The sequence below is a fragment of the Chiloscyllium plagiosum genome, unplaced genomic scaffold (assembly GCF_037043375.1).
Source record: "Chiloscyllium plagiosum isolate Xiang-an unplaced genomic scaffold, Cpla_swu_hap1 HiC_scaffold_12, whole genome shotgun sequence".
Taxonomy (NCBI): Eukaryota; Metazoa; Chordata; class Chondrichthyes; order Orectolobiformes; family Hemiscylliidae; genus Chiloscyllium; species Chiloscyllium plagiosum.
The window spans coordinates 51266010-51282474 of NW_028270150.1; the positions used below are offsets into that span (position 1 = coordinate 51266010).

General features: G+C 41.2%; 1 protein-coding gene across 5 annotated transcripts in view; it reads left to right on the forward strand.

Annotated features, from left to right (window-relative positions):
* The window catches only part of dcaf6 (ddb1 and cul4 associated factor 6), a 236811-nt gene that overhangs the window by 18845 nt on the left and 201501 nt on the right, over positions 1 to 16465 (forward strand). For all 5 annotated transcript variants that reach the window (XM_043700884.2, XM_043700878.2, XM_043700880.2 and 2 more), the window contains exon 2: positions 10366 to 10427. In XM_043700884.2, coding sequence (XP_043556819.1) covers positions 10366 to 10427 — 62 coding nt within the window. The remainder of the gene's footprint in view (positions 1 to 10365; positions 10428 to 16465) is intronic.

Consider the following 16465-nt stretch of genomic DNA (forward strand, 5'->3'; position numbering starts at 1 on the left):
ACACAAGATGACAATGTAAATTTGCTCTGAATAGCAGGAGATGACAATGTAATTTTTTTTTACATTTTACCTGCAAGACAGAGAAACATAGCACCCTACTCCTGGGACAACTAAGTTCTTACAGGTCAGCAGAACAAATTAACCCCTTAACATCTCATTCTTTCCTTTTATCATTCCATGATAACCAACTAAAAGGCACTCGCAGCTTATTCATAAGAAGCTGACAGCCAGTACTTAAGCAAGTTATTGACACACACAACATACAATAACTAGAACAACAAACATGACTATGCCATGCAGTAGATAGGATTGTCTCACGTGGGAAACAAATATTCACCAGTACAGTTCTTAAATCCACAGTCCCAAGTGACCACTCTACCCTCTCCAAGTTGAGTAGAAACGAGCCAGTTATCCAAAATCTCCTTCAGTAAATGCCAACCTGAAAACAAAATTCAGTCTGTCCTTCTGCATCACCCCACGGAGAAATCTGAATTCTTCGATAAGGGCAGTTAAATACTTAACAAAACTGATGAGACTTCCATCCGTCCGGAGATGCTTCAGATGGAAGATACCGGCGGATCTGAGCATGCAGCAGCAGGCTAGGTGAACGCAGCATTCTTTGCTGCTTCTGCTTCCACTCTGTTGTTTAATGTAACAAAACCAACTGGCTGTTTTGATGATAGCTTGACCGGTGAACCTTCATATCCCTTAAATGATTGAAAGAGAAGGTAAAGCTCACGTTTGATATCCGTAGGAAGATCTCTGACAGAAAGTTTACGGACCTCCTCTTCACCGTTGTTAGTTTCTTCACTTTTCGTGCTCGTGACTGGGGAGCTGATTGAATCCGTTGGATCAGGTTGTGGAGGGGTGGGTAATGGTCCGAAGGCGTGCTCTACCTGTGAATGGAGAAACTCGAGAGACGATGTTAGCTGTTGAAAGTATCTTTACATTTCCTCTCTCATTCCTTCCTTGCCAAGGTGGTTAGCAGTATGAAGACAGTCACACATTTAATTACACTAAATTGTGTCTGTTTATTTCAACATTCTCAGTCAACGGTTACTCTGTTCACTATTTATGACATTATCAATTTATGTTTATGCAATCCATAAACATCTAACTTGTACTGTCAAAACAATTCAATCATTTATGCACAGTAATCAGTGGTCCTAAAATCAAACCCTAGGGGGGACCCCATTCAGGTTATTCAAAAATTATTTTCCTTTAACAAATTAATACTTGGCTAATGTGTAAGCTGCCAGGAAAAGTATTTCCCAGTTCCTAATTTCTAACTAAGTTTTTCTTTAACTTACGTTACTATTTCTTCACTAGCAGTATTCACATATAGATTTTTCCTTGAAGTTTTTTTTTGCTGCTGTATCTATTAGTCAATCTTTAAACAGTCCTGCCAACTGAGAATCATTCAAATGGAACCGATAGCCCATTACTGGACTCATTGCATTGTGTCCCATCTGAAATTACAGTAAGCACGATATCAATAAAGTTCTTGTATCATCTCACACACAAAGATCTCTAATTCTAAAATGTTTGACATAATTGACAGAAATAATATGTTTTACACAGAATATGAAATCAATACACAAATTTATAGAAAATGGAAATGAGTACCCACTTAACAAAACAAAGCAACGCATGAATATTTACAAAACAGCTGCAATTTAAATTGACGTGTGAACTGAAACTTAAAATGATAATATAAACAGAATAAAATTAAATATTCCTAGGTATTATTAGCATTGGTAACAAAGTATCAGATATACACACTTGGCCAACTGGAGTGATCCAGAGGCCTTATGACAGAGTGCAAACACCCATGCGTCTTTCATATTTGTTTTTGTGGGTCAGGGGCATCCCCTGTAAACGCTGCACAGTGACATTGTCTGGTATGCTTGTTGTTTTTGAGGCAGGTGATCATTTTAGTGCACAGAGGGCAGCATATTTGATTGTGGCCAATTGCTTGGGGAGGAGGATGGCTTTGAGAAGATTTTGGACCTTTTAGTGAGTTCTGAATAGGTGTCCCTGAGGAGGTCAGAAATCCGCATTGTGATCATAGCTGGTCATCAGGGTCATTATTTTGAAACATTATTGGCAGACCAGACATGTCAGAAGGTACCTCCATTTTTGTTCTCACATGATAGTCCGGCTTGGCGTTTCAATCCTGATTCCTTATTTTGCCTCTCCTTTCTCAATTTTTCCTATTTTTCTTTCTACTCCTATCATAATCGTGACACTGACTGTTCAGCACCTCCCAAGACTTAGGGTTTCCCTCATTATCACACACTCTTTGACGTGCATTATTCTTCCAGCTGGCCTGTTTAGGTTTGTCCGTAATTTTGCTCAGCAGCCTTTCTCCATGAGGATATTAAAGTTTTTTTCCATTTAGTCCTGTATTACGTTTCCAAATTGCCGCGTCTGTTTTTAAACATTTATCTATGTCCCAAATTCCTGTCGTGGAATTTCATTTCCAAATTTTTTATTTAAACATCCTGAGCCATTCCTCATTTGGGTGTCATCCTGGCATAACCAGTGCAAAGAGATTCCGACACCCGACTTATCCAACATTTGTCCCTTTTTAAAGTCTCTACTTCTTAACTTTATATATTGGTCCAGTGTCCTCAGTATCCACACACACTTCAGGGTCCTGACCTTCACATGGGGGAGTTCCCCTCTGAACAACTGGTCTAACGTTGAGACAGACACAGTAATTATCTTCTATCTTATGTACAATGCTCCAGAGCCTCAAACCTCACTATTAGAGGATTCTACCCTCCGAATTCGAAGGGGACTCTAACCTCCTTTCCAGTAAAGAGGACCTGTTGGGGTGCAAGTGCATAGTTACCTCCGATGTTCCATCACTACAGAGTCCCAGGGAACGAGGGGTTGACTGACTGGTAGATTAAGGAGAACGATCAAGGTAAGTCTTACCTCGTGGGCCCATCTGTCTCTCATAACCGGCACTCAGACGATCACTTATTCAGTCCGCCTAGAAGCTCTGTATATGTTGGAACGCCACCAAATGTTAGGTTCTTTTTTTTTCTTAAGATTCTTACATACTCGATGCAACTGCAATACGCCAGCTTCTGTGAACAGCCAAAATTTATTTAGCAACTACAAGCTTCTGGAGGAACCCTTAACACTGTTTACTATGCTTGCGAAGCCGTGTCAAGAGATCTCCCTGAACAATGGGACCAGTTCTTTCTTTATACAAGATTTTACATCACAGTCAGCAATGCCCACAAGACCACCTCCAGCCACTCCTCCATAGTCACATGCCACTCAAGACACAATGCAGTGATTTGGTTATTTCTAGAAACACATTTGCTGTAAATCATTCCTTAATGGCAAGATCTGGTGTAAATAGTTTTGTTTTAACTGCAGGGTGTGGTCAGAATTTTAATTGTAATGCTCTATTGATTCTGAATAGCAGGAGATGACACTAAATTTTCTTACATTCTACCTGCAAGACAGAGAAACATACCACCCTCCCCCTCGGACATCTAAGTTTTTACAGGTCAGCAGAGCAAATTAACCCCTTAACATTTCACTGAGCAGAAACTTGATATTTCTGAGGACGATGTGAAAAAGACTGACATGCTAGAACAGGTTGCTGTTAAGAAGGAGGATGTGCTGAAAACTTTGAAAAACATAAGGATAGATAAATCCCCTGGGGCAGAAGGATATACCCTAGCTTACTACGGATAGGGAGGGAAGAGTTTTGGTGATGATCTTTGTGTCCTCGGCATTCACTGGAGTAGTGCCAGACGATAGGAGAATGCCAAATGTTTTCCCTTGTTCAAGAAAGGGAATAGGGATAATCCTGGGAATTACAGACCAGTCAGTCTTACGTGAGTGGTGGGTAAAGTATTGGAGAGGATTCTGAGAGACAGGATTTATGATTACTTGGAAAACCATAGTTTGATTAGAGATAGTCAGCATGGCTTTGAGGGGCAAGTCATGCCTCACAAACTTATTGAATTCTTTAAGGATGTGACAAAACACGTTGATGAAAGCAGAGCAATGGATGTGGTATACGTGGATTTTAGCAAAGTATTTGATAAAGTTCCCCATGGTAGGCTCATTCAGAAAGTAAGAAGGAATGGGATACAAGGAAACCTGCCTATCTGGATACAGAATTGGCTGGCCCATAGAAGATAGAGAGTGATAGATAGAGAGTATTCAGCCTGGAGCTCGTGACCATTGGTGTTCCGCAGGGATCAGTTCTGGAACCTCTGCTCTGTGATTTTTATAAATGACTTAGATGAGGAAATGGAAGAGTGGGTTAGTAAGGTTGGTGGAGTTGTGGATAGTGCGGAGGGCTGTCGTAGGATGCAACGAGGCACTGACAATACAGAACCGGGCTGAGAAGTGGCAGATGGTGTTCAACCTGGAAAAGTGTGAAATGATTCACTTTGGAAGGTCAAATTTGAATGCAGAATACAGGGGTAAAGGCAGGATTCTTAGCCGCAAGAGGAGCAGAGGGATCTTGCAGTCCATTTCCATAGATCCCTCAAAGTTGCCATCCAGTTTGATAGGGTTGTTAAGAAGGTGTATTGTATATTGGCTTTAATTAGCAGGGGGATTGAACTTAAGAGTTGCAAGGTTAAGCTGCAGCTCTATAGAGCCCTGGTTAGACTGCACTTGGAATATTGTGTTCAGTTCTGGTTGTCTCATTATAGGAAAGATGTGAAAGCTTTAGAGAGAGTGCAGAGGAAATTTACCAGGATGTTGCCTTGCCTGGAAGGCATGTCTTATGAAGAAAGATTGAGGGAGCTAGGGTTTTTCTCACCAGAGTGAAGAAGGGTGAGAGGTGTTGTGATAAGAGGTGTACAAGATGTTGAGAGGCATAGATAGAGTGGATAGCTAGAGACCTTTTTGTAGGGCGGAAATGACTCTCACGAAGGGGCATAATTTTGAGGTGATTGGAGGAAGGTTTAGGGGAGATGTCAGAGGTCTGTTCTTTACACAGAAAGTGGTGGGTCCATGGAATGCACTGCAGGCAATGGTCGTAGAGTCAAATACATTAGGGACATTTAAGTGAGTCTTGAGTAGGCACATGTTAGTTAATACAATGAAGAGTATGTAGGTTAGTCTGATCTTAGAGTAGGATAAAAGACTGGCACAACGTCAAGGGCTGAAGGGTCGTACTGTTCTATTATCTGTAACATGAAAAGACAGAGTGGATAAATTATTTCCATTGTTTGGAGATTCGAGAATTGGGGGCGTAACCTAAACGTTAGGGGCTACCATTTCGGAAGATGCTAGGAAGCACTTCTAACATGCTTAATTTGGTGGAGGTTTGGAACTGTTTTCCACAAATGGCAGTTGGTGCTAGATCAGATGTTAATTTTAAATCTGAAATAGGTGCGTTTTTGATCAGCAAAAGTGTAAAGGGAAATGGGCCAAATGTGTCAGCCACAGATCAGCCATAATCACGTTGAATGGGTTCGAGATTGAATCGCCTAGTCCTGCCCTTCTGTTCCCATGATATTGCCATATTCTGGAGGTGGGCCCCATGTGTTGCGCTTTCCAGTTGACTACAAGGCTATCTTACAGGATCAACCTCCATTTGAATGCTAATGATATGCAGTGAACTCTATCTACCCCACTCTTAGAATCTGTGACTACCTCTTTGTTCTTTGATTGCTCATCTGGCATTTTCATGTTTGGATCAAAATGTCAGCAGTACCAAAGTAATTGTTACTCCTGGTTACACACTCGCCACAGATCCTCTGACTTTATTCGCCAATCATGGCTGCTTGCTGAAGCAGAATTAATTTGTGTGAAAATTCAGATTCCTGTTCCAAATAGATTTGAGTTTCATCATAACTTTTTTTAAAATTCCTGTTTCACTACACAGACAATCTCCAACGTTATTTCTCCTTGTTTTCAGGGATTAGCTGATATGTTTAAAAAAGCTTAACAACTTTGAATAACCAGGAGCATAGAATTATTATTTTCTTGTTTTTGATAAAAAGTTAACCGATAATTTGAATAAACAATACAAATTATAATGGAGATTTAATGGCATAGAAATATAAATTACCAGAATCTCGAGTTGATGACTCAAAAATGAGGAGGGGTTGATGGAGAAAAAGCATTTTAAAATTGACAGCAAGATCATAACACATTTAATTTTAGTATTTCACTATTGTAGTCTCATCAGTACTTGCTGTTGGTTTTGCCGTTTATTCATGCATTTTTGAAATTTCTGCACCTTTTGTCAAAGCAAGTCCATTCTCTTGCATGGTATGGTGATAAAAATTGAGTTCAGTGGATTGTAAAACCTTAGTGTGACTTCTGGAAACTTTAGTCTGTGTCCATAACCTAATATTCCACTAAAGTTTTATTTCTTTTTTGCATTCTCCAGATATTGGAAGTGATGTATTTTTATCATTCCTGAATTCCAGAGACTCTGTCTACTATTTTGGTTCCATTAATGATATAACTAATGATTTGTCCCAGATACTTTGGCATGCCTCAGTCAATTTTTCATTTTTCTTACCCTTAAGTCTTTTTTAAATGTTTACAGACCACTAGGGAATTGATCTGCATGGAGAGGATTGGTCTCACAGCTAAGGTGTTTTGTGCAAGTAAAGTGTAAAATTGCTCCAAGGTTATATTCTAGGGGAAAGGGATTTTATCCTCCTCCCCTCCTCTGAAAGTGATTTTTTTTTTCCCCTTTGGTAGCTTTGAAAATAATTTTAAAATTTGTCCAACATTTCTGTGACTAGTAACTTTTAATATTGAGTGAAATATTGAATAGCAATCACTATCTTTTATGTGTACAGTGAGCAATAGAGATAAGTAAAGTGGGCGTACATTGCTCGGACAAACTCTCCTTACTTCGATCTTTATAGACACCTCCCTTTGGTTAATGTCAGTTCTTTTCATTATTACTGCCATGCTGTTCTGCTGATACTTGACCAGGGCACGTTATTACCAAGTATACTGTAGTGCAGTTTCATATTTCAAACATTTCCCCATGTTGTTCACTTTGGCATACAAACAACCAATTGGATTTGAAATTTTATTCCATATCAGTTGCTGTGGTATTTCACATGCATTGGAGTGAAAAATAATACTTTGTTTTTGAATATGCATCCATGGTACAGGACATAGAACGTGGAACAGTACAGCACTGAAATGGACTCTTCGGCCCACCGTTTCTGCGCTGAACATGCTAACATTCTAAACCTATTCTATTTTCCTGTTGTTAGGCTGTTTCACTCTATTCCTTGCTTGTTTGTGTGTCTGTCAAGTGTTGCTATTGTAACTGCTTCTACTAGCTTCCCCAGCAGCATGTTCCAGGCACCTAACACCCGCTGTGTAAAAAAAAAAATAGTTTTGCATACCTCCTTTAAAACTCCCCGCCCGCCTTACCTTAAACCTGTGCCCTGTAGATTTGGCATTTCCACCCATCCATGTTTCTTATAATTTTATATATTTCTCTTGGGTCACCGCTTGGCCCCTGTCACTCGAGCAAAAGCGGTCTAAATTTGTCCAACCTCTCCTTATCTAAGGCACTCCAAACCAGGCATTATCTTGGTAAACCTCTTTTGGACCCTCTCCAAAGCCTCTATGTCCTTCCTATGGTGTAGCAAACAAAAGTACACACATAATGTGGCCTAACTAAAGTTTTATACAGCTGCAACATGAGGTGCCAACTTTTATACTCAGTATGCTGACCAATGATGGCAAGTATGCCATACGCTTATTTTATCACCTTATCCACTTAAGTTGCCTCTTTCAGGGAGCTATGGACTTGCATCCCAAGATCCCTCTGTGTATCAATGCTCCTAAGGGTCCAGTTGTTTACTGTTAAAGAAAAATAATTAAAATAGTTAAAGAAAATCTTGCTGGAAAAGATACTTTGCATCTGTTACCTTTTGTGAATTATTACCTAATAAATCAGAATCACATTATCCAATGACATTGTTAATCTTTGGGGTGGATTCAAATAACCTTTTAGTGCTTTACTCATTGTATAATGATCTAAAACTTGAATACTTCCAGAAATATGGTGATGAAAGCCAATGTACTATAATTTAACAACTCTCTTTATTAGCGAGTTTTGAGAAGATTTGTAGCTCAGATTGAGGTTATGGATATAGGTTTGCTCACTGAGCTGGAAGGTTCGTTTTCGGATGTTTCGTCACCATACTTGGTAACATCATTGAGCCTCCAGATGAAGCACTGGTGGCATGGCCTGCTTTCTATTTGTGTGTTTAGGTTTCCTTGGGTTGGTGATGTCATGTACAGTTCTTTCAAGATATTTTGTAAATGACTTCGTTTTTTTTGTTGTTTGTATAGGATCTTTCAAGTTCATTAGCAGCTGTTTTAGTGTGTTGGTGGGTTTGTGGGCTATCATGATGCCAAGAAGTCTGTAACAAACAGGCAGAAAACTAGCCACCAGGATATATGAACATCAACTAGCCACAAAAAGACATGGCCCCCTCTTAGTAGTATCCTTACATACAGGTGAGGAAGATCAGCACTTCGACTGGGACAACACATCCATCCTAGGGCAAGCCAAACAGAGGCATACATGAGAATTCCTAGAAGCATGGCATTCTAACCAGAACTCTATCAACAAACACATTGAGTTAGAGCCCATTTACCACTCCCTGAGAAAAAGAACAGGAAATGACATCACCTCAGGAAATAATGTCATCACGGAAATGACATCACTACACCAAGGAAACCTAAACACATAAATAGAAAGTAGGCCATGTCACCAGCGCTTCATCCAGATGCTCACTGATGATGTTACCTAGTATGGTGACGAAACGTCTGAAAACTAATCTTTCAACTCGGCGAGCAAACCTATGTCCAGATCTCTCTTCATTATTCAAAATAATTTGTTTTGTGCTACTCTCTTTGGCAATCAATAAAATCCCAATGTACAGATGCTGGTAGTGCAGCTGCATTATTTACACATTCCTTATGAGCGTACATGAGTCAGGAGCAGGCTTATGCCATATGCTCTTTGAGGCTCCTCTGTCATTTAGTAAGATCGTGGCTGATTTGATTGTAACATTGATACGACATACCCACCTACCCCCAATAATCTTTCATTCATTTGCTCAACGTTTTACCCATCTCTGTCTTAAAGCAAAAATCTTTGCATTGTTTTCACCACCTTTTGAGGAAGAAAGTTCCAAAGATACTCACCCTGTATTTATCACTGTGATTCTGAATTATATTGACTAGTTTTGGAAATGTGTATGTATAGAGAACAGGAAAAGACTTGTGGGCATTGAAAGTAGAGTCACAGTTAGACAGGATAGTGAAGGTGGTGTTTGGTATGCTTACCTTTATTGGTCAATGCATTGAGTATAGAAGATGGGAGGTCATGTTGTGGCTGTACTGGATGTTGGCTAGGTCACTTTTGGAATACTGCTCTGGTCTCCCTTCAAAAGGAAGGATATTGTGAAACTTGAAAGGTTTCAGAAAAGATTTACAGGATGTTGCCAGGGTTGGAGGATTTGAGCTATAGGGAGAGTTTGAATAGGCTGGGGCTATCTTCCCTGGAGTGTCTGAGGCTGAGAAGTGACCTTACAGAAGTTTATAAAATTATGAAGGGCATGGATAGGGTGAATAGTCAAGGTATTTTCCCCCCAGGATAAATGAGTCCAAACTAGAAGGCATAGGTTTAAGGTGAGAGGGGAAAGATTTAATAAAAGGGAGCTAAGGGGCATATTTTTCACACAAAAGGTGGTGTGTGTATATGGAATGAGCTACCAGAAGAAGTGGTGGAAGCTGGTACAATTACAACATTTAAAAGACATCAGGATGGGTGTATGAATAGGAAGGGTTTAGAGGGATATGAGTCAAATGTTGGCAATCTATTTAGGATATCTGGTCAGCATGGACAAGTTGGACTGAAGAGTCTGTTTCTGTGCTGTACAACTCTGACTCTGAATGTTTTGCACGTTTTGTGTAGGATGCTGATTAAAGTGTCAGTTTGTCTTAATTTTCTTTCTCCATCGCAAGTGATTTAGCTGCCAGTCTGAAATTCCAACTCAGTCCTATAGAAGATGATTGCATCACATCTGTTTTGAAGTATGATAATCAAAGGAATTAGTTTTCAAAAACCTTAACATTTGTCAAATGCAATTCATGCTGAAAGGTTGTGTTGTTATCAGCCTTCCATTTGTAATTTTAATGGTAAGATAATCAGAAGATTATTGAAACAATATTTGCTGTTTTCATGTTCAATTCCACTACTGTTGGCAGAACGAGTAGATTTATCCTAATGTTGTTTTCTTGATTTTTCTCAAAATTTCATATTTTGCCCATTGTACATCATGGATAACTTGTTTGCTTTGATTTTTGCCCTTTATAAAGGAAGAAGAGAATTCATCCAAAGATTAAAACTTGAAGCTAAATTGAGTGTACATGATGGTTGTGTGAGTATACAATTACATTCTTTTTATGTAAAATTATTTTAATGGACAAAAAAGTATCGATTTTTTTAAAAACTATAACTGAATATAAAGCTGCTTACTACTATGTATACTCGAGTAAAAGTCGACCCCCCCCCCCCCCCAATTTTTGGCCAAAACCTCTGGAAATTTCCCCATATCTCATGTAAAAGTTGACCCTAGTTCTTCACAGATAAAGAATCAACATTTGTGAGTCAAGGTATTACCCTGTACATAACTGTTACGATGAGGAAGTGAATTTTTTTATTCCGTCTTGTCATACGTTTTGATGTACAATTCACACCAACATTAGGCCTCGGATTTCTTAGGTTCGTTATCGAACAAGCACTATAATTAATATAATTAGTATGATACAAGGTTTATCACGCCATCATTTACTTTATAATGCACTGTGCGCATTTGCTTCTCTATAATTACCGTGCAGCTGTTGACAATTTCTCATGACTGCAATGATCGGTGAGACAGTATGAGAGTTAAGTGTCTGATATCTTTTCTTATCAGAAATGAAAGCTTAAAACGTTAGTTTGAAAAAAAAAGTAGACAAGAGAAAACTGAGGGAAATGGAAGAGTTTGGCGCAAAAATTTAAGATGCATCAGGTCAACCTCTGAGTGCAGATTAGCTGTGCTCCATTTCCCTGTAGCACTCTTGCAATTACTGTAATTGTTGTTGTTTCTTCTTTATTCGTTTAGAGATCAGTTGGGCATCTGCTAATGATATGGTATTTTGGACTGTAGCATGAATTTCAACCTCTTAAAAGTAGTGTCCATGTAACAGTCAACCTCGTAAACTTAATCTTAAATAGTCTAAAAATTTGACTTTTACATGATTATATATGGTATATCAAATTATTAACTTATGAAAAATGGAATGGTTTTCATTTTAATCAAGTTAAAAATATTTGCAACAGAGGTTAGCACTGCTGTCACAGCGGCAGGGACCCAGGTTCATCTCCACTCTCTGGCAACTATTTGTATAGAGTTTGCACGTTATCCCCGTGTCTGTGTAGGTTTCCACTGGGCTATTGCCTATAGTGTTCAAGGATGTATAGGATAAGTGCATTAGCTGTGGGAAATGTAGGGAGCAGCAGGCTTGCGACAGAAATGTTGACATGGGAGCATGTTGTGTTGAAATCACAGGCAACTGGAAGTTGAGTCATTTTCACAGGCAGATCCTAGGCGCTCAACAAAGCGTCACCTAGTCTGCCTTTCATCTCCCCAGTTTATAGGGAACCACATTGTGAATAGTGTATATAGTAGGCTAGATTGAATGAAGTACATGTAAATCACTGCTTCACGTGGAGGATATGTCTTGGACCTTGGATGGTGAATAGGGAGGAGGTAAAGGGGCAGGCGTTGTATCTTCTGTGATTGCATGGGAAGGTGCTGTGGGAGTGGAGAAGGTGTTGGAGTGGAGAAGGTATGGACCAGGAAATCCCAGAGGGAACAATCCCTGCAGAAGGCTGACATGGGAGGGGAGGGGAATATGTATCTTGGTGGTGGCATCCCACTGGAGATGGTGGAAATAGCGGCTAATGATCCTTTGGTTGTCGATGCAGATGAGGTGGAAAGTGAGGACCAGGAATACCCTATAGTTGGGACAGAAGAGAAGAGGTGAGAGTTGGAAGTGTGGGAAATCGGCCAGACTTGGCTGAGGGGCATTTCAACCATGGTGGTAAAATCAGGACTTGTCTCAGCACCCCTGTGGAAGATGGTATCATAAGAACAGATGCAATGGAGAAACAGGAGAAAGGAGTGGAATCCTCACAGGAAACAGGATGTAAGGATGTCTGTGAATCACAGAAGCTTAGTTTGCAGGTACAATTTGTAATTTGGAAAGCTAACAATGTTATGGTTTAACACAAGGGGTACTGAATGCAAGAATAGGAAGGTTATGCTGCAGTCATATAGGGTATTGGTGAGACCGCATTTGGAGTACAATGTATATTACTGGTTACCATATTTATGGAAGAATGTTAATAATAAGAATTAGTTCCAAGCAGGTTTACTCGACAAATGCTTAGAATGAACAGGTTGCCTATGAGGGAAGGCTAGATAAGCAAGGACTATATCCTCCAGAGTTTAGAAGAGTTGGAGGTGACTTAGTGGTAATGTATAAGTTCCTGCGAGGACTTGACCAGGTGAATGCAGAAAGGATGTCTCCTCTTGCAGGAGAATATGGAAGTAAGGAATCATAGGTTAAAATAAGGTATTACCCATTTAAGACCGAGATGAGGAAACATTTTTGTCTAAGGGTTAAGAGTCTTTGAAATTCCTTTCCTCAAAAGGTAGTGGATGTGGAATCTTTAAAGATTTTTAAGGCAGAGTTAGGTAAGTTCTTGATTCCAAGTGATGAAAGATTACTAGGGGTTTGTTGGAATATAGAGCCGAGGTTAAAATCTAATCAGCCATGAACTTTGGATAAGAGATTGAATGGCAAAGTAGACACAAAGGGCTGAATGAAAAACGCTGGTTCCTTATTTATATGTTATGTTAATTGTCCTTTGGGCGAAAAGCAATTGTTTTCGTTATGAGCCTTTATTCATTTGCTCAGTTGAAAAAAATCAAATGTAAAGTAATATTTCAGATTTATGAATTAGAACCCGTACAGTGTGGAAACAGGCGCTTTGGCCCAACAAGTCCACACTGACCCTCTGAAGAGTAACCCACCCAGACCCATATCCCTCTCCTATACTTGCCCCTGACTAATACACCTAACCTATACATTCCTATGGGCAATTTAGCATGGCCAATTTACCTAACCTGCACATCTTTGGATTGTGGGAGGAAAGCGGAGCACCCGGAGAAAGCCCACACAGACACAGGGAGAATGTGCAAACTCCACACAGACAGACAGTCGCCAGAGACTGGAATCGAACCTGAGTCCCTGGTGCTGTGAGGCAGCAGTGCTAACCACTGACCTACTGTGCCACCCCTTTTTCTCTGTTGTTTCCTACTTTATGTTCAATAATGCACCAAACAACTCCACCACCCTGTGGCCAACCACTTCAACTCCCTCTCCCATTCCCCCGAGGCCACCTCCACCGCCAAATCAAAGCCACCTGCCAACTGGAGGAAGAGCACTTTATCTTCTGCCTTGGGACCCTACAACCACATGGCATCGACATTGACTTCACTAGTTTCCAAATCTCTCCTTCCTCCACCTCATCCCAGATCCACCCCTCCAACTCAGCACAGCCTTAACCTGATCTGATCTGTCCTACCTATTCATCTTTCCCACCTATCTGCTCCACCCTCCCCACCAACCTATCACAATTATCCCTGATCTGCATCCACCTACCTACATCCCCCAGCCCCACCCCCACCCTTCTATTTATCTCTCAGCCCCTTCCCCCTTCAAATTCCTGATGAAGGGCTCATGCCCGAAACATCAACTCTCCTGCTCTTTGAATGCTGCCTGACTTTGTATGCTTTTCCAGCGCCAGGCATTTCGACTCTGACTCTCCAGCATCTGCAGCTCTTTCTCTTAACTTCTCAAATACTACTATTTAGGGCTGAAAAGTTAGAGGTTTTAATCTGTCCTCAAATATCCAGTTACTGATACCAGGGATTAGGATGGTAAAACTCTTCCCGGCATTTACCCAATCTTCCTTGAGTTTTGATGACCAGAACAGAACATAGTATTCAAGATATAGTATCAATACTGTATAGTTGAATTATCATTTTCTATAATTCCAGCAGCCAAACATTTCTACATAATTTAAAAGTTATTTTCTGCTGGTGTGTTGCATATTCCGTGGAATACAGCACAGAAACCGGCAATTTGAGCCATCCAGACAATGCTATACTCCCATTCCAGTTGAATCTCTTCCCATCTTCTATCGTCTAAATCTAACTTTGTAGTTCTCATTCTTTTCTCCCTCATCTATTTGTGTAAACTCTCCTTGAGTGCACCTGTCCTTGCAGATGAGGATGACTCTCTTCCACTGTCAGGGTGAGTCCATAGGTGGCTACACAGACCAATGCAGCTACCACGCACTCTGTTATGCTTGGGGCAGGTGGTGGTTGTGGGGTGGGGCATTAGTGTGGCAGCGCACTCCTTTTGCCTGGCTTCCAAATCAAGTCGCGAGGTGTTCGGCAGCTTCCTGGATGCTGCTCCTCCACTTTGGACAGTCTTGGTCCAGTAATTTCCAGGTGTCTGTGGAAATGCTGTACTTCACCAACGAGGCCTTGAGAGTATCACTAAAGTGCTTCCTCTGTCTACCTGGGCCTGCTGTTTCGAAGCTGGTAGTTGACCACCTGCTTGGAGAGTCTTGTTTTGGTCATGTGTACAACGTGTCCAGTCCATTGTAGCAGATGAAGGATGGTCAGTGCCTTGCTGATGGGGCTGTTGGCCTGGTCAAGAATGCTGGTGTTGGCTCATCTTTCTTCCTAGCATATTCACAGCATCTTGTGTAGATAGTGTTGATAGTACTGCTCCAGAGCCTTGAGATGTCTACAGTAAGAAAGTCCATGTCTCGGCCATAAAGGAAGATTGGAACCACCATAGCTCTGTAAACTATGATCATGCTGTCAGATCTGATGATGTTGTTCTCAAACACCCATTTCCTCAAGTGGCTGAAGGTTGCTCTAGCACACTGGAAGTGATGCTGGATCTCTTTGTTAAACGCTGCTTTGGACAACGCTTCTGAGGTATTGGAAGTGGTCAAGATTCTCCAATGCCTCTCCCACAGAGCTCATCTCTTCACATCTTGACTTGGTCATTTCTCCCTGGTCCAAGCCCTGCCCACTTAAGTTCATGATTCCTCTGACGCTTTACTCCAGTTTTGGAATTTTCAGTTTGCAGGCTCCAGCCACTGCCTCTTCACCATGGATGTGCAATTTCTTTACATCAATATGTTGTCAGGGCTCTCTGCTTCTTCCTGGAGCAAAGGCCCAAACTGTCCCCACCCACTACCACATCTCCACCACTTGGCCGAGCTTGTCCTCACCCTGAACAACTTCTCTTTTAACTCCTCTCATTTTCTTCAGTTCAGAGAGTGGGCCACGGGTACCCGCATGGGGCCCATTTATGCCTGTCTCTTCAGAGGTCAAAGGAGGTCATTTCTCCTCCTTGTTCTGGTCCTATTCTGGCCCTCCACCCACAACTCTTTCTCCAATATATTGATTATATCAACTTGTCTGGAATTGAAAACTTGAAAAAGTTCATGGATTTCGCTTCAAATTTCTATTCTGCCCTCACTTTCACCTGGTGTATCTCTGACTCCTCCCTTCCCTTCCTCGACATCTGTGTTTTGATTTCCTGAGATAGACTGGCCACTAATATCCAGTATAAACCCACCAACTCCCACAGCTACTTGGACTTTACATCTTTGTGCCCTGTTTCCTGTAAAGATGCCATTCCATTTTCCCAGTTCCTTATCTCCGTCGTAAATATTCTGATAAGGCCAACATTGACAAGGGAGCCTCCGAAATATACTTTTCCTTCCTCACTGAGGACTCCACAACACCATTGTTGACAGGGCCGTTGACAGGGCCCTCGACTGGGTCTGACCCATCTCCCGCATTTTCTGCCTTCACTTCCTCTCCTCCCTCCTCCAACAATGAGGGAGGTTCCCCTTGTCCTTACCTACCATCCCACCAGCATTAACATCCAAAAGATCATCAGCTGCCATTTCTGCCACCTCCAGTGAGATGCGACGACCGACACACATTCCCCTCCCATCCGTTATCCACCTTCTATGGGGACCGTCTCCTCAGGGACACCCTGGTCCATTCTTCCTTTACTTTCAATACCAATCCCCATAGCCCCATAGCACTTTCCTCTGGAATCGCCAGATGTAACATCTGTCCATTTACCACCTCTGTTTCCAAGCATGCCTTCCAGGTATAGCAGAACTTTACCTGCACTTCACACAATCTAGTCTACAGCATTCCCTGCTCACAATATGGTCTCCTCTACATTGGGGATACAAGTATAGACAGGGTGATTGCTTTGCAGAACATCTACATTCTGCCCGTAAAAAAGACCAAGTTTCCAGTTA